General features: G+C 42.5%; 2 protein-coding genes across 2 annotated transcripts in view; one reads left to right on the forward strand and one right to left on the reverse strand.

The window, feature by feature from the left end:
* Positions 1 to 27438, forward strand: part of LOC119653458 (nuclear pore complex protein Nup88) — a 339096-nt gene that overhangs the window by 188012 nt on the left and 123646 nt on the right. The window lies entirely within an intron of this gene.
* Positions 21222 to 21871, reverse strand: LOC119653464. Its single transcript, XM_038058076.1, has 2 exons — positions 21730 to 21871; positions 21222 to 21670 (listed from the first exon to the last, which is right to left on the reverse strand). Exons 1-2 carry the CDS (start codon positions 21766 to 21768, stop codon positions 21338 to 21340), a joined length of 372 nt encoding a protein of 123 aa, XP_037914004.1. The 5' UTR covers positions 21769 to 21871; the 3' UTR covers positions 21222 to 21337.

Raw genomic sequence — 27438 nt, forward strand, 5'->3', positions numbered from 1 at the left:
TAGCAGCATTAAGGCTTCGCCACCTGCCATTAGCTGGTTCCCAGTTTTTTATAGCAGCATCAGTCAATGCTACTGACACCCCAATTGCTGATTCCGGTCCGGACATGGGGGAAGTTGAAGTTTCTTTTGCTAAGGCATCCGAGATTTCATTTCTCTCTACACCACAATGACCCGATACCCAGAGTAATTCCAACGTATTGAAGCTAGACATAGAATACAATCGATTTCTACATTCCTAAACGATTTTTGAAGTGATTAAAGGATTGCTCAACGTCCTTAATGCAGCTTGACTATCACTACAGATTGCGATGCAACCGCTCGCCAATCATCCAAGTTGCCGCCCTTAGGATCGCATATACTTCAGCCTGAAAGACCGTTGTGTATTATCCCAAGGGAAAAGGCCATTATTCGAGAGGTAGGCTCCGGCTCCAGAACTATTTTCTGTTTTTGAGCTATCGGTGTAGAAGACGTCAGTATATCCTGACACGCCAGTCCGCATGTTGAGGCAAAGGTCCGCCTACACAACCCATAAGCTGTGAGAACTCGTTTCTTCTTTATCTCAACATGTTTGTTACAAAGAAGCTTCTTGTCCAGAATAACTCCCAGATATTTCACTTCTTCAGAGAGTTGAAGGGTTCTGGTTTTATTTGGACATCAATTATCAATCAAATCAACGGCGCGTTGTGTATTTCTACACACCACTTTGAAATCTCGACCAACAATCAGCACAGCCACATCGTTCGCATAGGCTTGAACGTGTATTGGCATATTTTGCAGTTTGGCGGTAGCACACCTCCTTGAAGGTAGCCTTTCGTCGCTTCTGTTGTTAGGTAGCGATCAACACCCACTTCTGCGTTAGCATAGTTTAGATCTACTTTATTGGAGTCTCGTCAATACCATGTTCTCTAGCGGCATCACAGAATTTTTTGAAGGGTACACAGTCAAAAGCCCCTTCAGTATCTACCAACACCCCCATCGCGTACTTCCCCCCTGCAGAATTGCGTCCTCTATCTTTGAAACAAAAGAATGAAGAGCAGACTCACAGGACTTTCCACGTTGATAAACATGTTGGTTTTCATTTAGTGGGTGCGAGCTTAGAGCCTTCTCGCGAATGTGCCGCTCAACCAGATTCTCCAGACATTTCAGCGAAATTGATGTTAAGATGATTTGCCTGAAGTTCTTTGGATTTGATTAGTCATCTTTCCCATGCTTTTTTAAAAAAACTATCTTCACCTTCTGCCAAGAGCAAGGCACCTCCTAAAGGAGTCGGGTTTCGATAGTTTTACGAGCCTCTTATATTCACACTGTGAGATCCTGAAATTTAGCCAATCTTCATTCTTATTGCTTTTGCAAGCACGATTTAGAAGTCGTCTCGTTGATTTCTTGAATCTTTGCAGTTATCGGTTCCACCATGGAGCCGTTTTACCGCGTTGGCCTGTGGAAAAAGGACAAGCCTCTTCGAAACATTCCAAAAGTGTGCGATTCTTCTTCAACTTTGTCTAGTCCGTTTTCCTTCGATTCCGCCTTTGGATCACAGGCTGTTCGCCTGCAATAGTCAGACTAAATTCTAAATAATGGTAATCTGAGAGTGAGACTCCATCTAGGACTCGCCAGTTTCTAATCAACTCTAACAACTTTGAAGTCCAGTTTGTTAGGTCAATTACTTCAATCCTTCTTGGAATGTAGTGGCGCACCCTAAGTTCGCGGTCATCAGACCAGCTAAAGTGATAAAATCAAACAGCTTTTCTCCTCTAGAATTGCATTTGCTACTGCCCCAACAAATATGCTGAGCGTTCGCATTACAACCTATCAAAAGTTCAAGGCCACTTGATTCTGCATACACTACCAGATCCCTTAGTTCTTGCGTCGGCGGAGGAAACAAAGAATCATAGGGTAAGCAGAGGCGACTATGACGTTTCTCTTCTTACCATTAACCTGGTATTGAAAATTGATCTCATCAAGGTTCTGGGAACAGAATTGTCTCAGCATGGTTGCCTCTAACAATTTTGACATCAAAACGTAGGGCCTGGGTCTCAAGGATCTTTCATCGAAGAAGATCCTAGTCCCTTTGTATGATCGAATACCACAGATTCTGTTAAAACGAACCCCATGGCTTTTGAATCTCAAATATATAAGAACAGTTCTGCAACTGTGTCAGTCTTGCCGCCAGTAGATAGGAAGAAGCTTTGACATGCTACAAGTTAATTTGACTAACTCTTATGTTTCTAGCCATAAGTAAAGTCTAATATAAAAACCGCCGCTAACTGAAAAGTCTGCTGCGTTCAATGTGGATCGGACCGGGGTTACCAGCTTATCCTCACCGTCCGCCGAAAGTTCCACTTTCTTGCGTCCGATTTTTCTGGCCACACTTGGTGGCAGTGCCTTCCGTTTCCAGTTCTTCTCATTAAGGGAATTGTTATACTATCCTTTAATCTCCTTTAATCTGCAAAGGAACTACAGAACAACTTAGGTCCAACCAGGTGAACTCTAAACTGGTATGGGAATGCCTTGAGAGACTGAATACACTCGGCTCGTCCAACAAGGTCTGGATACTTTGGGTTCCTGGCCATGCTGGGTTGGAAGGCAATGAGGCAGCGGATGAACTAGCCAAGAAGGGAGCAGGGATGCCTTTACACGGGCCAGAACCCTTCTGTGGAATCGGAAACGGTTTCACGGCTATGAATCTAAGAAATGAAGAGAAACGGTTGAGGGAACTATATTGGGCGGGCCTACCAGGGATGGAGCAGTCCAGGGTGCTTATTGGGGGATACGAACCCATGCGCACAAAGGATTGCTTAAACTTCACCAAAAAGAGCCTCCGAATCATAGTGGGAATTCTCACTGGTCATTGTCGGCTGAACTATCACCTAGGGAAGCTAGGGATATCTACGGACACTGCCTGCAGGTTCTGTGAGGAGGAGGACGAAACCTCTATGCACGTCCTGGGACAGTGTCCGGCACTTGTGCAAAGTAGGTCGATACATCTGGGAGAACACTTAATACCAGATGCAAAGCTGAAACTTCTGGAAGTGGGGAACATACTAAAGTTCCTAACGGTTACAGGCCTGCTTGAGATACTATGATCAACAGGTACACTATAACCAGTAAAAGGGGCACAATAGTTCTTCAAGGACGCGGTGCGACTTTCCCTTAACAGAATAATAATGATACTATCCTTTTTGGCTCACCGTGCCGTAGACACCGGGTGTAGATTTTCCACTGAAGTGGAGACCCTGTCTTCCGCAGATTTCTTCGTGGGGGAACATGAATTTGATGAGGCCTCCAAAATCCATGTGTGGCCACGACCTGATTTCTTAAAGTTGTGCATGGATTCGAAGTCTGTGACTTTTTACCACTTGGAGAGTTACAATCCTGTGTTTCGATCTTCATGTGTTTGTGGACACACTTAGTGAGTAGTAAACTACCACAAGTTCGCCCATCACGACAAGGAGGTGTCCGACGAAGAGGCCCTTCGGCCATAGTAACGTCCTGGATGGAGTACCACGGGAACTCAGGATTTTCCTATGGACTACATAATACTCAAGACGAGTTTCAAAGGGAACTTTGCTGAGGACTTTCTCACCACGACAGAGCGGAAGACGAACGCCGTATTCCAAAGCAATTGCATAGTGTTCTTCACCGATTGATATGTGCAGTCGATCCAGGAGTTTTCTCGGATATATCACAGTGTAGCCGACCCGTAGTGTTTCCCAGGATTCATCAGTGTATTCCAAGCGGAAGTACTGGCGAGACTGGAAGCCAGTTCATGGTTGGGATATGATCTGAGCCGAGAGCCAAGCCATTAAGGCCTTGTACTCAGTGACGACATCCTCTAGGTCGGTGGTGCACTGCAGAAACGCGGTTAACGGTCTAACCGGCACGTCCAAGGTCACCTTTTTCTGGATTCCCGGTCTTTGGAATATATGAATGAACAAACAAAGGGACTAGCCAAGGGGGGCTCTCTTCTCGACAAACCCTAGGTGGACACAATCTGTGTCTCGCTGGCGACTGTTAAGGGTGGAAACTACTAGCACTATTTAGAAGCCTCGGACCTCAGATGGCGAAGGCTCACCATCTGCATCAAGTCAGGGTGGTTTTGGCCCGCCTATAACAAAACCCAATCACAAAAGCTACTGTGTCAGACATTTGCAAATGCATTCAAGATTTTTGGCGATCTGCAAGGGACACTGGCCTATATGGAACCGTGCCGCTAGACTCGGCATAAAATTTAATTTGCATTGCCGAAGCTACGGAGAAGAGAAAGAAATTCCCAGGGATTTCCCTTGCGATTGCCCAGTTCTAGCTGGAGCCAGGTTAAAGATGCTATATAAATCATCTGTTGAGGACCTCACAGATATCTCTGGTCTGACAGAGGTTTGCTTTCGTTCGTGAATGCTACCGGCTGACTCTGAAGATTTGAGACGGGTGGGCTTTACTCTCTTACTCTTACCACAGCAGTCATGATCTTAGGAATTTATGGCATCAAAACGGTGGGCTTCTAGGAGCGACCACTGATGCTTACCATACTTCTCTACCTACACTCCTCTTACCTCTGAACTTATCATGCACTACGAGTCACATATGTAGTGACGACAGTCATGGGAACCGGTCGTATCCACTCTAGTTCAGTTCCATTCTGAGCCACTCATCCACAAACAGAATCCCTGTACTCCAATTATTCACATATTTACACCCAAAACAGGGGAACTATGTTAAATGTAAATCTACAACACTTAGACATATCAAGCATCGCGCCCTTTGTTCATCATGTCTATATTCAAGATAGTAGCCCAAACATTAACATAGATATGTTAGACACCCCTTGCTGTCATACCAAACCGAAAGCTGGAATGTTTCCAACAATGAACTTTCGCCAAGCATCATAAAAGTGTTAACAAATTTGTCGTCCCGGTCAAGACGATATCACAAAATTGCATGACAGAAGCTGCTATAAGTAATTTTGAGAAGACTATCTTTTGGCATGTTAGATAACCCAGTAATATGCATTTTTACTATTTTGATCCTCAGTAGCTATGTTTACAAAGCTCTGGTGGTTCAGGTTGCAGCACTGTGTGTGACTGCCACTGACAAATATCAGCGTAAAGTCTTCTTTTAAGGGACCTAATTAGGTCCTCAATTAGATTATAAGGCTCAGCTTCAATCAGTATTCCTCCATGACCCAAAGGTGCTGAAGCATAGTTTTTGGTATGAAGTGCGCGTAAATAGTTATATTAGTTATTCGTCCAAGCTTTCATTAAACCAATTTCACATTACATGGGATCATTATAAGAGTTCAGCGGTTCTTGATGATGTGATTGCGCCATTCTTTCTTTGTAGCCTTACGGAAATCCGCAGTCACATCATAGAATTTCATTATCACTTTGGTTCACTCGATACCCTTAAGTGAGCTGCTACATTGCATGTAGCGCAATAAGACGGTATTCCGAACTCCTCTTGCGTTGGTACACAGCATTCACCAGTTCCCCTAAATAACAGCTTTATACAACAGAATGAACCACCCCAAGGCTTGCTGCCTATGATTTTATTTTGGGCCCCCTTACATTTCCCTATAACTGTAGATCTTCCGTACGTTATGAAATCGCAACCACTGCCGAAAAGTCGGCAAAATGGATCAGTGTTTCTTCCCTAAGAAGCAAAAGTCAAACATTACATAATTTTCCACAAAAGGAGTCAACATACTGAGCCTAGCAAGATTGTTGTGTATCTAAACGACAAAACGATGTGAAATGGTACTTTGGGTGCTTAGTATTCCTCTTTTAATAACCGTACCTGTTGAAAAACGTCATAATAGTCAATCGCTTAGTTGTATACTTTTCTTGGTACGAGAAAAGGGTTGTTATTATTTTTAACAACACCCTTTGTTCGATCATTTGAAGTGATCTTTTTCTGGCGAACTACGAATATCTTATTTGTTACAATACCATAGCAAGGATGCTTTAAGATGCAACTTTCGATAGCATTTTCGCTTGCTCCGTCGTATAGCTTTCTCCAAGATCCTTGTTTTTTTGTTGTTCCTCCATCGCACAAAGTTTTTTCGCTCGAGGGCACTATTTGCCTCAACGTTGCTTTTGGCGAAGCGAAGAGCGGGCGAAAAGTGAAATAAGAATTATTTTTTGAATGCGTCTCATCAATCAACCTGTGGGCTAGCAACCTACAAGTCTACAGCAAAGTTGCTGCTATTGAAACGTCAACAACGCCCCAGGTAAGAACTGACCCCACGGCAACGACCTTTGGCTATTGGAAACAGAATATAGCTGGTTGGCATTGTCCAACTTGAGTGGGAATTCCAGCGATATAAGTTGGACATCTTGGTGGGACTTTGGAGAATACTTATGTCCCTCTTGCGGCAATATGCTTTTGTACTCTGGAAAGTCAAGTGGTAGCAGACGCGGAGCAGGTGTCTGGTTGCTCTGTTGCAAGTCTCTTGACTTGGGAGGCGGTTTCTAACACACTTCTTACTGCAAGATTTCGGTCCAGGTTAAGGAGCATCACAATAGTACAATGCTACGCACCAACGGAGACTTCCGATATAATGGAGAAGGATGCTTTTTATGAGCAATTAAACGCAGTTCAAGGGAGACTTCTTAAAGGTGATATGGTGATCGTGATGGGTGATCTGAATGCCAACGACAACACCTTGCTCGGACATGTGATGGGAAAGCACGGTCTTCGCGTCTCCAACGATAATGGTGGAAGGTTCGTAGGTTTCTGCAACTTCCACCGCCTCGTCATTAGTGGCACATTGTTCGAACACAAAGCCTGCCATAAGGTCAGTTGGATTTCAATTGACCGACACCGTAGGAACAATCAGGTCAAACACTTCGCGATCAATAGATATATTTAGGAGTTGTCTCCTAGATGTACGGAACAAGACAGGTACTGACATCGGCATCTGATGGTCGCCTTCGTGAACAGAGAGTGTATCTGGAGTGATCTACGAAGGAGAAACTAATAGCTTTTATAAGAGCGACATATGATGACGCAAAATGCCACGTGTTGCACCGGAGGATTTCGAGGTTCAAAGCGGAGTCCGCCAGGGTTGCATCCTGTCATCGATGTTTTGTCTTGTTATCAGTTCTTCATGCCTCCTTGTCCAGAGAACGTGAAGGAATTCAATGGACTACGACAGCTTGCTTCAAACACCTCAACTTTACTGATAACATCTGTTTGCTCTCTCACTGGGTCATGGACTTTACCCAAATGGCTCTGTATTTGCAAAAAGAAGCAAGTAGGATTGGACTGAAAGTAAACACGAACAAAACCAAGGCTCTCAGTAGAGCATCGAAAAAGCCGATGAATCTGATTACTTATTAATAATAATAGCATTGGCTCTTTTCAGATTACCCCTGACACGTTTACCAATGAGCAATTAAAACAACTCAGAATAGGAGGTGCAAACCTCCTTAAAGTTTCGTGCTCTCATTGGAATTTTTGGAATTTTTTTGAGAGGGAAAGTGACCAATTTGGGGCTTCCCAACACCGTTTTCAAGAAGTGAATTAACATTTCAAAATCCTATATTTATGTAAATTTGGAAGTGAAATATTGTAACCGGAAAGTCCCTATAAAACGAATTTAGAGTATAATCCTTATCCTCAACGACGCAACAACCGGTAGGCCTGCCTTAATTAGCAACTTCAGATATTTCGGCTTTGCGCCGAGGTCCACCGATTTTATATCCCTAAAAGATGTCTGGCGTCCAGGCCTAGGTAATCGCTCCATCTCTGGCAGGGTCTGCCACTTCTTCCTTTTCTTCCATAGATATTGCCCTTATAGACTTTCCAATCTGGATCATTCTCACCACAACTTATTGAATTGGATTTTATCCACAACGCGGTGGTCAAAGATTTCATCGTTATATAGGCTACGGAATCGTCCATCCTCATATAAGAGGCCAAAAATTCTTCAGATGATTTTCCTCATATGTTTGTTGTTCTTATTTGACCAGCGCCATTTGAATTTCACTTTTTTTTGGTGCTGACGTTGTCACGATGTAGTTCGTCTTGTCTTCATTAATGTGCAGCCCAAAATCTGGTACCGCCTGCTCGATTTGGATGAAGACACACACCTCGGATGACATCTGGTCTCGGGTTGTTCTTCCCATGATGTCAATATCGTCAATCTAGTCTAGTAGTTGGGTGGACTTCAAGAGGATGATGCCTCTGGCACTTGTATCGGCACCGTTGTTGATTTCGAGCTGTTTCCAGAGTAATTATGCTGCTTTTACTGGCCTCGCATGTTAGTCAGGGTTAGCTTAGTGAGTGTTATTAATTTGAATTTTCTTATGGCCGTGTACAGTGTTACTCTGGCTACGTTGTCATAGTCGACCTTGAAATCGATGAAGAGATGTTGCAACTTATGACCATATTCCAACAGTTTTTCCATCGGTTGTCTCCAAATGGAAGTCTGGTCTATTGCTGATTTGCCTGAACTGAAGTCTCTTTGGTAGCTTAGCAAGATAGCGGAGAATATCTTATAGATGGTACTCAGCAACGTGATACCTATATAGTTGCTGCGCTACAGGGTATCTCCCTTTTTATGTATGAGACATATAATGCCTCGTTGCCAGCTATCAGGCTTTGATACGCTGTCTCCCAGCGTAAGTTGATGCAACGCTTTGTGTAATTGGTGACTCCATGTTTACCCAATTCGGCTGTAATTTCATCGGCTCCTGACAATTTATGATTCTCAAACATTTGTCCGTTGGTCCGTTGGCGGGACCTTCAATTCCCCGATAGTTTAGTTGTTCATCAAAATACTCAGCTAATCGCTTCAATATGCCCATTTTGTCGGAAATCAGATTTCCTTCTTTGTCTCAGCAGAATGATTATTGAAGTGAATAAGGCTTCATCCTGCTGACATGTTCACAGACCTGTTGGTTGTATCACGTTTAGAGTAGAATACATAAATATCCCAGTACGTAAAATGGAAGATCTTATTAGATCGCATGTTAGGCAATCAGTGTCACATGTTCAGCCGCCGCAGGTACGTTTGCGACTTATACTTCATAAGGCGAATGAGAATGTTTCACGCTCTAAGATTATAGTGATCTTCCTCTGAGAAGTTGAGATCAGATTGTCACCTTATGAAAACAACACGTGAAAGATGACCCGTAAAAAACTTGAACATTTTTCCGAATTCATCAGGACAACCCGCTTGGTATGCCAAGCCATTCAGGCATATTTTGATTGGTCTCGCAGGTTTTGCATAATAGTATATGGTACGAGGAAAATGTCATACAGACGAGGTAAGAGACCAAAAACTCGTAGAAAAGAGTAGGGAGGAAACAAACAAATCCTTGGAACTCTCGTTGGATACCTAAAGACAAAGAATCCTATCACTAGATACACAGGACAATTGTAGGAGCAGCGAGATCTGCATTAACGCTTGCTGGAAAGGCAAACTTGAGGGTGAACCACGAAGACCTGGATCAAAGTTGCCCAAAAAGAAACATGAACAAAATTGATCATTGATCATAATATGATCGTTGTCGCGGAAATCTTGTTGGATCACTGCCTTGAAAGTTGTTGGAACACTTCATTCAAGACCATAATAGTACACTACAGAGCTAAAGTGAACTGTAGGAGGCAATTTGATCGACATTGCATTTGATTATTACCCTGATTTGACAAATTTGCAGTTGAGTCGACTGGTATCCAAAATCCAGTCATGGTAGAAATCTCTCTATCATCAGTTAAGTAATATATTTACCATAAGGCTCTATGCAGGACCACGTCTACGTGCAGTTCTTGGCGCTGTTTGGTGTTACGTAATTCTAGGTCGCACCGTGTGTCGGCCATTCTGGAAAGCGACACAGAAGGAGGACAAAAATTGTCAAAATGTGAATCTTGTACTATTTATATAAAGCTATGAATGGGGCGCTGGGTGATAAACGTCATTCGTACCAGGTTAATGACAAGAACAAAGTGGGATGGTGGGAGTAAGTCTCTTCGGTGTACATCAACGGTTTTGATGTACCGTTCAAATGTCGAACTCTGCTCTTTACAGTGCGGTAGACCAGTGACTATGTGGGCACAACATTAAGTGACTGGGTTACTGAAGTAATGAATAGCAGACACTATTCTAGAAAGATATGGGTAGAGCAAATATTCGTCTTTTCATTTTCGTCCTGATATTGTCCTTGCCTTGCTCATTTCTTGGTTCTTCTGAAGCGTATTTAATAGTTGATAGCTTAACAATATTAAAGTGGTTTTACTGTCCTAAAACCTGTTATCAACCGAGATCATTAAGGATCTAGCATCAAGGCGTTGATGCCCGATATTATAACATTTATATGAAGTATGAAATACTTGGGTATGTTAAACGTATTTGGTTTGTTTGGTACGTTTACCTCATTTGTATCTTCCTTCTCGTAGTCACCTAAGTTTTATGGCAACATCAGTCCTTTTCTTCTTCTTCTATGATATTACGGGTTAACTCGACACCTGATCTTCTTGAGTAACCATTTCCAATGTGCTTAATCATTTGGCAATATTTCGATTTTGGTATCTTGGGCAGTCTTTCCCAGTTCAATTTCTTCCTCGGCCTTTATCCTGGTACAACCCTATCTCGATCGCGGATGTCCTCATTTGGAGTGTGATCATGTTGTGTTACGCCATTGATCCAACGAAAAATCTTTGTCTCCATTGCCCCGAGGCATCGTTCATTGTTTTTAATAGTCGGCCAACACTCAGAGCTACAGGAAGTGGACAGGAGCTACAGGAGTGAACGATTCTGCCGTTAATTTCGGTTTTGTGCTGTTCATTGCCCCGATTAGAAAGAACGCGAATTGTGGAACGTCACTTCATCCACTTTCATAGATGTCAAGGTTTGTCCCCTTCAACAAGAAATTGGTGCTCTTTCTACCGTTGGAAAATGTCGTCAAATTCGCAAAAGCAAACGATCGTTGCATCAAAATTTGCTTAGAAAAGTGAACTACGGGTGGGTTTCTTTGTTGAACATTCCATGATTAGACATAGCTTAGTTGGCAGGTTAAGCCCTTTGTCGTGAAGATAGATTTGACTCGCTCACAGGAAGATTCACTTCTAGCGTGTATGCCTGATAAACTATTATACCTTAAGGAAAATCTAGCCCATTTGGTGTTGTTTGTGAACGATTTTGGAGTATATTTTACTCGTGTTTGAAGATTATTTGTTTAGAGACTATTTGATCCTTCATTGCCCGTTGCTCTATTCAAACAGGGCTGAATATATTCCGCGTTGCTGCTCAATTGAATATCCAAACTGTACTGCAACTTCCAACGGCCTAAAAGTGTATCTAAGCATTCCATTGCATATCTCATGAAAAACATCAAAGAACTGAAATAATTACTATTCGTACATGGAAATGAAGGAGGACTTCAGAAAAACTTTTTTCGGAAAACGAATAAATATCAAAGTATTACCATCATAAATGACATATAAATTTTAATTCGCCCAACATCAGGCCCATTACTCGCTCATCGCGCAATTAAACACAAACGGTGTCTGCTACCTTTTCGCGATTTCAAAACATAAAACTTTCACATTTCCCATTTGGAATCATACAACATCATTCCTTGCAAGTATTGCATATTTATCTTGCAGATAGAAGTATCTTTACTCGAAAATTCAAACGAATATTTTATAATAGGCCAACGCTTATTCGCCAAGAAAAACTTTCATCTTCAAAAAACTTTGCATACGTACTTGGTATCCGTACACTTGCGCCAGGATCAAGCTTTCCAGGATATACAGAAATTCTTTTAGCTTTATCGTAATATTTTATTAAAGTGGATAATGTTTACAGATGGAAAATTGTGAAATACCGTCACGACATGAACTATAGTCGTAGCGAATGGAGATGCTCGTTAGCCCAGCAATGGAGGAGGCATTAGTTCCCGAAAAATGGAAAATATGTTGTCAACGGAAGAAACAAGCACAAATTTTAATTATTTGTAATTTATATTGGTATCTGTATTTTATGGGCGACAGAGCACTTTCTTTGGAGTTATTTGCAGGAGGTTGGCAGGGGAGGTAGGTGGCAGATCCAAACTTATTTCGGATAGAAAGGGGATAAGGAAGGATTGGGAAAATTGTGGAGTTTGTATCGACATTGACTAACGAAGCGTGGAAAAGTCACCAAACTTGAGGAAAATCAGATACAAATCTTTTAATTTGTGATACCATGAATATTTTTGACTGTTCTGATGTCCAAGGTATTTTCTAGGGCATAAATGGGTGTTGCAACACGCTTGGTGACATCGTTAAGCCCAGTAGCTTCAACTGTTTATCCAACCTCTCATCTCTCACCTAAGCCCATTACGCAAAGTATACCTTTCCAACCACCCCTTACCCACCCACTAGGCAAACTCAATGCATCATAAACATTAAAATATGAAAGCGTATAATGGATAACTGAAATTTTCGCAGAAATAATGGCATCTCAGGCAATAGATACAACGGTGCGAAAAAGGGTTATGTTACATCCGTTTTACATTTTACATATTTATAGCGCGTACATTCATACGCAAGTACTTATCCCTGGAACAAGAAGAACTTCGCTACTTTCACTACTTCCCGAACTTGAAGGGGTTCTTAATGGCAAATGATTTTTATTTATTTATAATATCCATTAAAAGTTTTATTTATTACACGAAGAACAACAAGCGTAAACATATAAATTCACAAGGGACTCGTTTTTCGACGGCATGTTATTATAAGGTGCCATAAGCATTTGTATCTGAGCATCTTGTATTTATGCTACTTGCGATCATTTTAGTGTGGCAGATGAGGAATTTCGTATAATTATTCATGCGTATGTGAAAGGTGTTAATGAAAATTGAACAAGGTTGTGATGAGATATGGTGAGCGAGCGGGATATTAGTAGATAATTTAGAGGATAAATTAATACACGTTAAGATTATGTGGTTCACGCCATCTCGAAAGTGTACATATGTGGGCTGAGTGAAATGGAAGAGTTTAGATGGGGTTTCTTGTTGCTAATATATTTTTATGATTCTGAGTTGTTACGATAAAATCATGGGCCCACAGGGAGTTGGATTCGTGATGAATGTTTACTTATTAAAACCTTAATCAACTGGGGTGGAAACCCAAATTTAGTTCTTGAAAATTTACGCGAGAAGTATCGAATGTGTCTCAAAGGACAGATAGAGGAAGCTCTCCAGTTGTGAAATCCTCGGTAAAAACTAGCTCAGTTGCAACTGATAGCGAATTGATTACCTAAAGAAATCTCGATTCTTCAAATGCTTTATGAAAAGTATTATCAACTATTTACTGCAGCCTAAACACATCTATAAGTGATATCATGACCGTTTTTTCGTGGATAAAATCGGCGACTAAGCTTGAAATAATCTGTATGGTTGAAGGAAATCTAGCCCTTTCTGTCTTCCCTCTAAATTAATGCAGAGTCGATTTATGACACCTTCAAATGCTACAAACGATCTAGTTCTCCTCGCTCCAGTAATACAATTGGACGTTTGGAGCTGGCCCATACCAAAGAGGCTTCATTCGAGGCAAATCAGCAACAAATCAGATTTTCTCTCTGCGGCAAGCGATGGAAAAGCTGTTGGAATATGGACAACAGTTGCACCATCTGTTCATCGACTTTAAAGCCGCCTATGATAGCATAGCCAGGGTAAGACTGTACACGGCCATGAGAGAATTCGATATCCCGACGAAATTAATAAGACTGACTAGGCTGACCCTGACCAATGTGTGAGGCCAGATAAAAGCAGCAAGATCACTCTCAAGACCATTCGACATCAACAACGGTCTACGACAAGGGGATGCCCTATCATGCGTCCTCTTTAACCTGGCCTTCCGTAATGCTGAGGTAAATGCAAGAGGTACGATCCTCTTTAAGCCCACCTAACTACTGGCCTATGCTGACGATATCGACATCATGGGAAGAACCACCCGAGACGCACAAACTGCCATCATCCAGATCGAGCAGGCGCTGATTAGCGCGAGATCTTAGGCTGCACATCAATGAAGGCACGGTTGTTGTCAGCCAACAAAGCCTATTTCAACTTACAAAAACTGTTCCGCTCACCATAGGATCAAAGCTCTTACTGTACAAGACTATGATCTTGCCAGTCCTCATGTATTTCTCGGAAACTTGGGTTCTTAGCAAGAAGAATTGCGAACTCTTGGCCGCGTTCGAGAGAAGAATCCTCTGAAGAATTTTTGGCCCCCTCCATGAGGATGGACGATTCCGTAGCCTACACAATGACGAAATCTATGAGCGATACCATGACCGTCCGGTTGTGGATAAAATCCGGCTCAATAGGTTACGGTGGGCGGGTCACTTAAGTCTGTAAGGGCAATATCTATGGTAGAAAAAGAAGACGAGGCGGACCCTGCCTAAGATGGAGCGATGGCGTAGACCGTGACGCCAGACAGCTTTTAGGGATATCGAATTGGTGGACCTCGGCGCAAAACCGGGATGTCTGGAGTTCCTTATTAAGGCAGGCCTAGACCGGATACCGGTTCTTGCGCCGTTGATGATGATGATGATGATGTTTGGATCTGTACTAGTAGATCTTTGCTGTTAGCAGAATTCAACCCTAGCTACCAATTTAATTTTTGATATTAGATTGGATTAAATCTGTCAAGCTATTGGAATATAAGTATTTCATTATTAGGGCCATATTGATGGCATTTGATCCGATAGCTTTATATTTATGAAACGAGATAAGCGCCCATATAACTATCTTTGAATTCTGGGCTGTGGATTGCCTTGTTATGTTCTTCAGTCAGATGGTCTTACGTTTCCTTGGCTACCAATACCTACTAGTCTACATATGTGCATGCTCACTTCTAGTTTACTCGGCTTTAAAGCTCGGTTGGGTAGTGCCCGTGTTGTTCTCCTGTATTTCCGGCAAAACCGAGTTCCCTCGTCTCTTCCGTTGGCATGTTGAGGGAATACTTCGCCTAGAAAATTTCTCTCATGTTAGTAGAGCCCATTTGGGTTGATTTTTCAATTCTGGCTATAGACTTGACGGCTCCGAAAGAACATAAATCGCGCAGCACATCAACTGTTCTTCATCGATTTCGAGAAAGTTTTCCATAGTGTGAACAGGAAGTGTATTTAGTGCTTCCTGTTCAATCCTTGCTGGATTATAGGACATTTAAACAGTCAGATTGTGCTTCAATGTCACTATCATCACACAACGATGTTCACGTGATGAGCTCACAGCAGTGAGATAAGCACAAGACGAATACAGAAACCCATGGTGACTGGGATTCGAGCCCAGAACAGCGAGATTGGGAGGCTCACGCTCCGTCCCCTCAACAATCGGATCGTCACTGAGCCATGTATCTTGGCCAAATGGCTTTGACTGTGGAAAGAGCGAATAAAAGTACAACAAAACCAGTGAGTCTGACAGATCATCGCACTCTCCCTGTCAGCATTAACGGGTAGAGCATTGAAGGTGTTCGTCAATTCGAATATCTAGAAAGCGTTGTTTCTGCCGATCAATTGTCTCAACATCAAGATCAAGCTAAGACTGTTCCATGCTGGTGTTCTTTCTATGTTGCTATATGGGAGTAGCACATGGAAAGTGAACCCCATTGTCGCCCGAAAGTTCCAAGCCTTCATCAACACCTGTTTGCTTCGTACCATCAGAGTACGTTGGCCTGATACTATTACAAACGAAGAACTTGGTCGGCTCGCAGGCCTGGTACCCGTACGCGATATGATTGGAAGGGGGAGGGCAATTGCTGGCTACGCCATGCAGTGCAATCCACTCTCCCAAGATCCAAGTGGGTCGCCCCAGAGAGCACTTGGCACAGAACAATAGAAGAGTACGGGCATTTCAGTTAGGCGACCATATATGTATACAGAGAGTAGGAGAAAAAGCCGCAACGCACCACGGACATAGCCTCGAAATCGGAGATGGAAATAAGTTCCTCATAAGCCACATCGAAAATTTATCCACCTAGTATACTATATAAAGCACTGGGTGATGTAGAGGAGAAGGAGCCCATCAAGCGAGTAAAAAGTTTAAAGAGACTACACATATCGGGGCAGTTTCTATACAGTTTTAGGTAGTGAAGATTAAAAGACTAGAAACGGGTAGGACTTTTTCGTGGACAAGACAATCACAATTGCAGGAATGGGAGCAAATCACGAGGGAATACTCAAGGGTGCTTCGACAAATGATTGGATGGAGTGAAGAATTCACTGATGTTTAGTTAAAACTCGTTTATAGAGCATCACCGAATAAAAGTGTTTAACCTCGACGGTAGGGAAGCACAATATATAGGCAAGCTATTATCGGGATATGCAACCATTAAACGAAATCCTGCATGAACGGTTAGAGAGATAGGAGGCGAGCTATGTAATAAATGATAGGAGAATATTAATTAAGGCAGCGTCAAAGATCTTGGAGAAATCCGTATAGGCAACGTCTGCTTCCTACTGCGAATTTAGAGTTCTGGCCATGAAGTCGGTGAAGCCTGGTAGGTTGGTAACAGTGAACTAACGTTATACGACGCCTACTGCTTTTTGGCTTAACCAGTGGCCAAAGTAAGTAAGCAGTCAATCAGTCGTTGACATATATCTTTTTTGGATGTTGTTTTTTTTTAATCAGGAGAAGAGGTTGACAGTTCTCCGCGAGAATTTAATATCTACATTTGCGTATAGGGTTTATGGGAATCTCTTACCACAGGCTTGGAAAATGACAACGTTCGAGGCTTTTGTTAAACAATGTTCAGAGAGGGAGTGAAACTTCTTGAAAGGTTTGATGAAAAGAGAATAGGAAGGCTATCAGGACCGGAACCAACATTATTGTCAAAAAGTGCATCCTACGGATGTGAGTCAGCAAAGGAACCTACAGACCTGACGAACGTGGCGATGGGGTGAAATTGCCGGTATTATGGATATGAAACCAGAAGGGCTTAAAGTTTCCGATAATGATCAGAAACTCCTTTTTACTGAAGTTCGCAGAGCTTTAAAGTGAAAAACCGAAATCTGCATTGTTTTCCGAACACATTTATTTATTTTTTTGCTTGCTGCCAGTTTCAGGCGCAGATTTTTATAGATCCCAGTAGTATACTTGAATGAGTAAGTGGCCGAGGACCTGAAAGAAGATGAGACGTAACACGGAAGTAGCATGTATAGAATAGTATAAAAGGAATCGAGGGGTTGGCCGCATGTTAATGGAGTGTGAATCCCAGATAATATGCACCAAATTTGATTTCAGACGTGCGAAATTATATTTGTAGCCTTGTCAACGACATGGGGAGGTTGTAGCGTCTGATCTGAGCATCCACTTCAAAAACAGGGTAATGTGCATCAAGCGTGACGTAAGGAGCATCTGCAAATTGGGAAAAGCAACGCAAGGAGATTGAAGAGTGCAGTTGAAGTGATTTCTGGTGAGGCTGAACTGAAGAGCTTTCCTCATCGACTCTTGCAATACATTTTCTGTGAATTTCCTTCTCAGGGCTTAGTGAACTCAATGTTTATTTTGGCAATCGATGAAGTCTTTCTTCTGGTCCTTATGTTCGCCTTCTTTTCATATTGAAATTGCCCGTAGTTATTTCCTTGAGGTCCTCCATCATAAGATTGACAAACTCGAGGTCTGCTTTAACCTTTCGGAGAATGTGAACATGTGTTCCTCTCCACGAAGATAAAGATAAGAATCATCTTCGGTAATATTCTCCCGTTGCCTTACTTGTTGGGTAATACCTTTCGCCTGGCCTTCATTTTCTGCTTTTGAAATCCATATTCCTTTACAAACGCTAAAGATATTTTTTGCTTAGCGAACTGTTGGTTCCCGGAACCACTTTCGAAAAGTGCAGTGTCAATTTAGTGTTTTGAGAGGATCGAGAGTTGCAATTAAACACATCCTTGAATCGAAATAATAATCATACATACTCCCAAAAAGCGTCAACACTGAATTATCGAATCCAAGCACCGGAAAATAATCCTCTGATTCCTTTATTTTTCGGATATACTTTTATCCACGTTTGATTGCTTTGTTATCATTTATGTATCTATGATAGTATGCGCAAAATTATGTGCCCACGATTATAAAAAAAACCCCATATTCCACGACACTCGTAATAAATTTGAACATCGGACAATGTGTTGAGACTCGATGTCCAGATCAGGTTTACTGTCTGTCTGTCCGTCTGTTTTTAGTTGCTTCTTTTTTTTTTAAATACCTGTGGTATGCCCAGTGAGAGCTGCATCAGGGTTTCGGTAATTTGGGCTCTCTGGCATAGAGCATCACAGGCTGCTAGCACTTTTCTGACAATTTGCTCAAATTTTTCTTTCGTTGTACCGGTTGGCGTAAAATTTTCCTTAAATGTCTCAGCAAACATTTCCGCTTCGCGCATTTTTGAACTCCACTGTCTCGTTTGTCATGACCTTATGTTCTTCGGGTACGCCATTCGCCTGCTCTCCGTGTAGTGTTCATTAACTCGCCAGGTAAGAGAGTCATCATCAAGGCACTTCTTGCAAAAGTAATGTCTACACCTGCGCCTGCATCGGTCAGACCTATTGTGGTTGCTTGGATAAGATCTGGCTATATGATCGTACTCCAGACATCTAAAACACATAGTAGGAGATATTTTCTCCTCAATCTTACAGACGACCCATCCAAACTTTGCCAGCTTTTAGGAACTTTTTTGCCCAAGCAACTGGCAAACTGATGATTCCCATTTGCGTACCACCGTATGCTTGCTGCATGTTTTTATTTCGTCGATACTCCCATCTGGAATTTGAAATTGCCGCACCAATTCGGTCCATATGACTTCCTTTGTTATAATCTCGTCAAGATCCCTTCACTCCACAGTTATCTACTGTGTCAATTGTCTCACTGTATCATCCTCACCTAAAGATGTACCAACAAAGTTCCTCTTTTGGAGCATCTTTTCGTCTTATGTCTTCCGTAGGAGTTCTCCCTTTCTGCATTTTTCTGATTTTTGTGACGCTGTCTCCTAGGCCGCTTAGCGTTGGATCTCTCTTGACCTTCCGCAGAATCTCAGTGTAAGAGTGGTCAGCCCTGTTCTCGGTAAGAATCGCATGTGGAAGGGCTTCTTATGTCTTTGGCCTCACATCTAATCGTCTGGGTTTTCATTTCTTTATCCGATTTTAGATCCAAACGTTGCGCTCTCTCCGTTGTTGACTTTTTGAAGATTCTACTTTCTTTGGTGCTGGAAATAGTATCCTCCACAACTTCTCTGTTCATCTTTACACACTCTACAGCTTTTCACTTTGGACGCGTTTGAGTGACTTGTTCCACATTTTTAGCAGCAACAGGTACCTGCCGCTCATGACAGTCTTCCTATTCCTTGTACATTGGGCCGCAAAACCTGATTCACCCATGCCCTTTTCACAGGTGTTTTTAAAATTTGGGACCACCACCTTAATATACCGATAAACGTTGTGCTTCGGCCTGGCAAATTCCTAGAGAATGTTCAGAGTATTACTCATCCCCGTGAAGCAGGTTTCCGTCCTCAATACTTTTGCTCGCACTGCATTAATTGTCTCATGGCTGGAATGCAATACTTTTTACAACTTATCACCCAACCGTGCATCTGGAGGGCCTGGATGGAAAGCGTACAATTTTGCCACCTCGCTCAAAGTAATCCAGTTCTGGCACCTCCTCCTTCTCACTTGTTGAAGTATCTGAATCAACGAGAGTGGCAACAATCTTCTCTCTGTCTTTCAATGTTAATGCTAATTAACATTTTTACATCCATATTTTTGTTCGGGTATTTGCTCCAAATTCAAATAGACTTGCGTTCATGGACCACACTCGTGGCAATCGTCAGATATCGCTTCACCTTTGTTTCATTGGAAATCATATTCTTCCAGCCTCCCTCCTTTGAACTTCCCACCTACCAAACGCAGACCGCCGAGAGTTCTGTAGGCTTTCACAAATAGTTCCCGCTGCACATCCTTTTTGTTAGCTGGACTAACTCAAGTGTTTTCCCTAGTTTAGGGCGTATTACCTTCACTAAACCGCGGTTCACTCGTCTTCCGAAACTCAACCGGCCAGTCTTAACCCTACCCGGGTGGCACGTGCCGGTGCAACCCGCTTGCAAGGTGAGACAGATGGTAACTGTACCAGCTTATGCATACTGTGAGCGTGCCTGGTTGCTGCCAATTAGTCTTCACATAGCAACAATTTTTGGTTGTCCTTCCCGTGGCTTTTTTTGTCCACGGAGGTAAGTTTTCCTCCCACCTATCTGATCTGCGCCTAAACATGCCCATGCACTCACATCTCCAGATACGAATAAGTTCATACGAAATTTGGTAGAAAGGTGTAAACTGTGAATCCCCTTGCATGCACTAAGTAACATTATTGTGCGTTGAATTTTAGGGAAGGGGGCGGGTTTCATACATGCAAATGCGGGGTCTACATTTTTTTCACCGAATACAGTCATGTGGGGCATCAAATGAAAAGTCTCGATTCGTACTTTTCTAAAAAGCTTAGTATCGATACCAGGTCCGATATTAGCATTAAGTTTATCAACAAGATTAACTCACTGGAAAAATAACCAAGGGAATGCCAGAGAGCCAAATAGCCCATATCGGGCAAGTAGAAGAGGAAGAGCGGAGATCATAAGGGAATGGGGAAGGGGTTAGAATGAGTTTTCGCGGAAAATATGCTGCTGATTAGAACCCTTTGACCAGTGTCGTAGCGAAAAATGCTTCTTTTACTTTCCAAGAAGGACGAATTTTAACATCAATCAGGTTACTATAAAAGAAATCACGTAACCATCACTCCATAAGAGGGTAAGTCTTCCACATCTGCCTTTTCCACCGTAAATACTGTCAGAATAGACTTTCTCAGTTAGATTATCTTCACTTATTATTATTTGACGACTCCCACCACAACCTATTGCACTGGATGTGTGTTTAGGTAATCGCTTATACATAGCTTCATTATAAGCATTATGGAATCCATTCTAATCTCGAACGCGGCCATAAGCTCACAATCTTGCTTGGTGAGAATCCAAGTCTCCGAGGAGTGCATGACTGGCAAGATAAGACTCGATCTACGGAAACAGTTGAAGCCATTAGCAGAGCCTAATGGGTCTTCGATACGTTGTCCACAATTAGGGAGTGAACATACTCGAAAGCAAATATTCACTTGCGAATGGAACGTAAAAATTAATCCTTATTATCGTTTGAGCAGTCAGCAGAATTCAGGAACTGGAAATGTCAATGAGAGACTTCCTTGGTGTTTAGGGTAATTCAGCTTCAGTATTGTATCTTTAGCTAAACTTTATTGCAGAGACACAATTATAGAAAGGCACATACACAGTTGGTTCTTTAAAATATGAGCACGGTTTGCACTGTCTAAAAATTCGGTTTCATATAATTGTGCTCATAAGCACATCTCAAAATATTGTTGACCCATAGGCAAGGATCCTTATCCTTCTTGTCATCACTATTGCACTCGGTCAAACCTTCCTTTGATGCCCTTAGTCCAATGTGAGTGGCTTCATTATATGCCCTCTCCACATTGTATCCTGTGGTATCATTCCAGACATTGTTTTTCATTAGGACACACCGCAAAAAGCATTTAGTCTCGTAATCAATCATGTCTCCATGAATGACCTCAGATTTAAAGCACGCTTCACCGTCTTTGTCATGCTGTTCCTTGCTTCTCGGTTCCCAGTGGGCGGCAACCTGAAAGTATTTTATTGTGAAAAATAGAGGAAAGGGAATACCGTATGGGTCGCACTTACAAACACAAAGATTGCAAAAAGGAAGATTAACAACTTCATGCTGAAGGTTCTGTGGGTTTTTAACAAGTAGATGTCTCACTCCAGACTGGTTTTCAGTACTGATTTAAATTTTGAGGACTGTCTACTTTTATATTACTTCAACTGACCCTCTCTCTTTCATGGATCTTGATAACAAAATCCGCAATCAGTCTATGAGTCTCTGGCGATTTTCATTATCATCAAAACGAAAGTTAACGCATCTTGTTTACATCCTAAAGCATTATTTTATTTATTAGTGACTATCGTCTATTATGTACTCAGGATTGCAACCTTCCTGTCAATCATTAGGAAGTGGCGACAAAACATCAGAATTCTAATGGATTGGCCAATTGTTTACTAATAAAATTCAGTAAAAATTGAAATGAAAAACGTGGGGTTACTTAAGGTTGAATAAAGTTTTATAAATAAACGTCAATAGCGGCTGAAGATGAAGGTTAATTACATAAAACAGCTGTGACTTTCCGCTGATGTAGATTAGATCGAACCTAAGTGGACCTAAATGGCACAAGAACAGCCTGGCAGAGGGACAACCTTCGATCGGAAGCCATATCTTAAGTGAAGATATGTTTAGGAATTCGGTGCTTAAAGAACCTAGCACACAATACAAAATCGGTGTATCAATTGTATCATCCGAATGGACGCAGGCGGATCCTTGAAATTGCCTCAGACTACGATGAAGCATGGGCTGCATGGTGCCCATCATTCCTCGACATCTTCAGGCCTGGTGTCATATGAAATGAGTAGATTAATGTACTAATGGAACATGAGTTGCATTAATGAACATTCTTCGAAGAAAATGTATGTGGTTTGCTGTTAATCCCTTGGTAAGGTATAGTGCGTCAACCACACCTATGCGCCATCGTACCCGATCCACTGAAATGTGCTTCAACTCACCCGAGCACTTCCCGAGACGTCCGGACTCCTCTGCTGTTCTGCGGCAAGTGCTCTTGAAAAGAACCGCTTGGCGGCCATCTAGGGTGAGTGAGTTCCACTGTAAGTCGTAACCAGCAATCCAATTGTAGCTCTTCTTTAATGTGTGACCTATCCAATTATCTTCCGATTACATCATCCACGGGTGACTGTGCGTCGACCAACTTCTTTCAACGGAATAATAGAGAAGTGTTCACGAAGACTTGGAGCTTTTGAGTAACAGTGAGGGTCGCTTTCAATATGGTATTCCCATCTAACAGCACAGAAAGAAAATTAGTAAGAAGAGTCTTAACTTGACTGAATTTCTAGATTTTGGAAATGGCAGTCCTGTTAATGTATCGAATAGCATCCAGTTCGGTGCCATCGTTGGCAGAAACTGCGCTTCCTGGATATACAAATTGATCAACGCCTTCAATGCTCTGCCCATAAATGCAGAAAGGAAGCGTGCGATGGCACGTCAGACTTAGAATCTTGGATTTGTTGGTGTTTATTTTCAGTTTGACTCTATTTGTCTCTCTTTCCAAATCCAGAGCCATCATGTCCCAATCAGAGACCAAATAGATTTAATCAACGTAGTAGAAATGTTTGAGGAAAAATGTCATGGTCCATTGAACTTCTTCATGTTCTTCGGACAGGGCAGCTTGCATAACGCCATCGATAACAAGAAGTTATATCAATAGCAAAATGCAACCTTGGTAGACTCCGCTTTGGACCTCCAATTCCTCTGGTTTTTTTTTTACATTACGTGGTATTTTGCTCCGGACTACCCCTCCTGCGTAAACTGATGATGCAGTAGGACATATAAACTCAGCGCAATCTTCTAGAATGATTCGTAGGGTGTTGATGTGATCCGGGCCGATAACCAATTTGTTCTCTTCTATCAAACTCTCTATTATCTTTGTGATAGCAGAGACCGCTCAGATACCCCTCAAATTGCGACACTGTGCATCTTTTGAATATTAACGATTATGCCCTTTTTTACGGTTTTGTGTAAAACAAAATCTGATTAAAATCGGTTTACTGTCTGTCTGTCTTTTTTTTGCCGATGGAAGGTGGAAAGCTTCAAAAGCTACCGCAGGCTCCTGCCATATGGTTATGTCGGACTCTTACCCACTAAAACCAGCTCCTCCTTTCACTCTCCCCGCGGGACTTCCATTTGGTATTACGTCGCGGGGCTGGATCAGAATTTATTCTGCGCTCGTGCTAATATTCTTGTTTCTCTCGCGTTCATTCTTCCGGCTGACTTCTTCCTGCCTAAGGCTCTTACCGATGGCTGCAATCACCTTTTAGACTTCGGTCCATATACCCTTTGCTTTCACTATATGTTCCATTATATTTTCGGGGGTAAAATGCTCCCCGGTTGTAATTTCCAATGCAGCCCTTTGGACTGCGAATCTCACGCAATGGAAAAAAAACGTATTCTGCGTCCTCTGCCATTCTGCGACTGTTTCAGTTCGTGCGAACTGTTGCCGACCGGGAGGAGATTTTCCGGTGTGATACGCTCGATCGTAAAGTCGTTGTCTTTCTTTCGCCAGAATCTCAATCGGCCATTCCTGCTATCACACAGGCTGCTTCATTGGATATTGTTCTGTAAGCGCAACATGTCCGAAGTATATTTATGCGATATGCAGCTCCAATCTTTCTCATATTTGTTGTATTTTTCAGTGCATCTGCCCATACTGCATACAGTAGTATCGAACTGACCACCTTCGAAATAAGGAGTCGACGACTCAGGACACCTATATTTGGTAGCATTCTCGCAACCAGCGCTCCGATGTTATATGCCTTGGTTGCTGCACCCTCCACATGCAATCTGAAGTTTAACCTCTGGTCAATCATTACGCCTAAGTACTTAAACGCAGGTTTGGAATGAATTGTTTGCGTTCCAAATTTGATCTTCATGGAAGTGCACTTTCTCCGTTTGGTAATAAGTACAGTGAGTTATAGACTAGGATTCTCTAAGCATTTAATCTCATAGAGTGCTTGATTTGCATAAAGCTCGGCTTCTTCGAGAAGGCAACAACCGCCACATCAATATCATCCGCGAAACCAATGGTCAAGTACGGTCTTAGCTGCGTTAGCTACTAGGACAACTGTATCCGTTGTAGGCTTCCCCTTCCGAAAACCGAACTGATTCTCGGAGAGACCGCCTTCCTTTTCGACAATTGGAAGTAATCTGTTATAGAAGGCATATCGGCCTGTAGACAAAGCTTCCCCCGAAGGTTTGTTTTGGTTGGGGAAATACTCCTTCTTTAAGGCATGTGATGAACGAGTCGGCAACATATTTGTAGCTATTTTCACTGCTGCACTGAGAGCTTTATTGGGGATGCTATCCAAGCCAGGTGCTTTGTTTGCAACTATTTTTTCCACAGCTTCGAGGACCTCTTTTTCGCTTACTATGGGAACTTCGGCGGTGTCTATCTCGATAGTGTGTCTGTCTGTCCGTCACACGCATTTTTCTCGGAGGTTGTAGCAGCGATTGACACCAAATTTGGTGGAAAGGTGGCAACTGTGATCGCTCACGCATACAGTGAGTTACATCCTCTTACGTCGAATTTAAGGGGAGGTCCTCATACATGCAAAAGTGGGGTGTAAATTTTTGTTTCACCAAAGATAGTCATGTGGGGCATCAGATGAAAGGTCTTCGTTAGTACTTTCCGAAGCTGCTCTTAATTTTGGCATTTGTTTGAAAGGCGGGGAGTTCAGGGCGTCGAAAGTGATCATTTGTTTAACGAGGCCATTTTCAGAAACACTGAAAAATCTGAAAAAATCAAGAGGCTGCCTCTATATGGTGGCTAGGCTCCAAAATACCTTCCATACATGACATGACATCCCTTCAAATAATGTTAATAATAGTAAGACTGTCACGCCCAACGGCTTTACTCCGTTGGAGTGAAATGATTTCCCTTCTGTTTAGGTGTCCGGATAGCTGAGTGCTTAGAGCACAAGGTTGGCAGGGAAGGTCGTGGTTCAACTCTCACTGGTGGCAGTGGAATTTGTATCGTGATTTGACGTTGGATACCAGTTGACTTAGCTGTGAATAAGTCCCTGAGTCAAATCAGGGTAACAATCTCGGGTGAGTGCAATGCTGATCACAATTGCTTCCTATAGGATACTGTAATTTTATAGTGTACCGTTGCGGTCTTGAATGAACACTCGAGGCCCCGATCCAATTGGTTTGTTGCGCCAACGATTATTATTATTATTACGGGCACAAATACTAGCAGCTATACAAAGATTGCCTGAAGAAGTACAAGCCGGCCATCAAAACTACCATAAAGCGTTTCTGGCTGGGCTATTTTCAGAATATTGAAAGCATCACGAGTCTGGAAGTTTCAGTAAGATTCTTGCTGAAAAACGTGGAACCCATCCTTTTTTAAAAAGTCGGATGACTTCTGGACGGAATATTCTGGTGAGATTCTGAAACTGCTAGTCCATACGCACTTCCTCTTCTGCGGGGTGGGGTATGAGTTAGAATTTTGCTTGGAGGGTATACACCCCCGATCAGTTGAGATTATCAAGCCGGTAAACGCTCAGGATAAAATCAGGCTATAACAGAACGTTGGTAATTGCTCCTATCGAGGGTCGGAAATCACAACCGATAACAGCTACCATGATGAAATCCGCGAACGGTTGTTGGCAGCCAACAGAGCCTATCTCGGCTTACAGAAACTGTTCCGCTCGAAACGTCTCACCATAGGGTCAAAGCTCTTGCTGTACAAGACAATGATCTTATGTATGTGTGATCCAGTCCTTATGTATTCTTCGGAGACTTGGGTTTTTAGCATGAAGAATTGCGAACTCTTGGCCGCATTCAAGAGAAGAATCCTCCGGAGAATTTTTGGCCCCCTACATGAGCATGGACGATTCCGTAGCCTACGTAACGACGAAATCTATGAGTGATACCATGACCGTCTGGTTGTGGATGAAATCGGGTTACGGTGGGCGGTTCACTCAATCCGTATGAATGAGGATGATTCAGCCCGGAAAGTCTATAAGGGCAATATCTATGGTAGAAAAAGAAGACGAGGCAGACCCTGCCTAAGATGGAGCGATGGCGTGGGTCAGGACGCCAGACAGCTTTTCGGAATATCGAATTGGTGGACCTTGGCGCAAAACCGGGATGTCTGGAGTTCTTTATTAAAGCAGGCCTAGACCGGATACCGGTTGTTGCACCGTTGTTGATAATGAAAACAACAAATCTCCGGGCCAGGCGGCATAATACCACTCGTACTGCAAAAACAGCAATAAAGGGTTGTGCAGCGGTTTGTGGAGATTTATCGGAACTGTATTTCGTGCGGATATGTAGCTGTACGGCAAATCAGTCGCACCTTTTTCGTGTTGAAGACTCTGCAGTGCATCCTGGACATTCACTTAATGACGATCGTGAAGCTAGGGGATCGCCCTTCTCCAAGCCTCAGGACTTCTACCTCAAAACCAAATGCACAGAAATCGCTTTTCTTGAGATAATTAGCACGGTGGACTGGTCGCTACACTACAAATAATATTCCCTAAGGACCTAACTAGGTATAGAGCGAGCACTCAAAAATGTTAACATTGAAGCCACTAACTAAATAGGACTAAAGAAGTTGTCTTACGCTTTAGATAGTATCCTCACGAAGAATCAGGATAACCCAATTTGATCTGAGAGGTAGCCACTTGACTGGAGCTGTAAACAGAGGGACGCTCCAGGGTCGCTCTATCTCTTTGTCAGCCTAGCTTATAGTGATGGATGAAATT

The sequence above is a fragment of the Hermetia illucens genome, chromosome 4 (genome assembly GCF_905115235.1).
Source record: "Hermetia illucens chromosome 4, iHerIll2.2.curated.20191125, whole genome shotgun sequence".
Lineage (NCBI taxonomy): Eukaryota > Metazoa > Arthropoda > Insecta > Diptera > Stratiomyidae > Hermetia > Hermetia illucens.

Coding starts and splice junctions, on each gene's coding strand:
- LOC119653464 (XM_038058076.1), bottom strand. CDS start 21,768: ATGAAGTTGTTAATCTTCCTTTTTGCAATCTTTGTGTTT. Junction 21,671..21,729: donor TTTTTGCAATCTTTGTGTTT/GTAAGTGCGACC, acceptor AAATACTTTCAG/GTTGCCGCCCACTGGGAACC.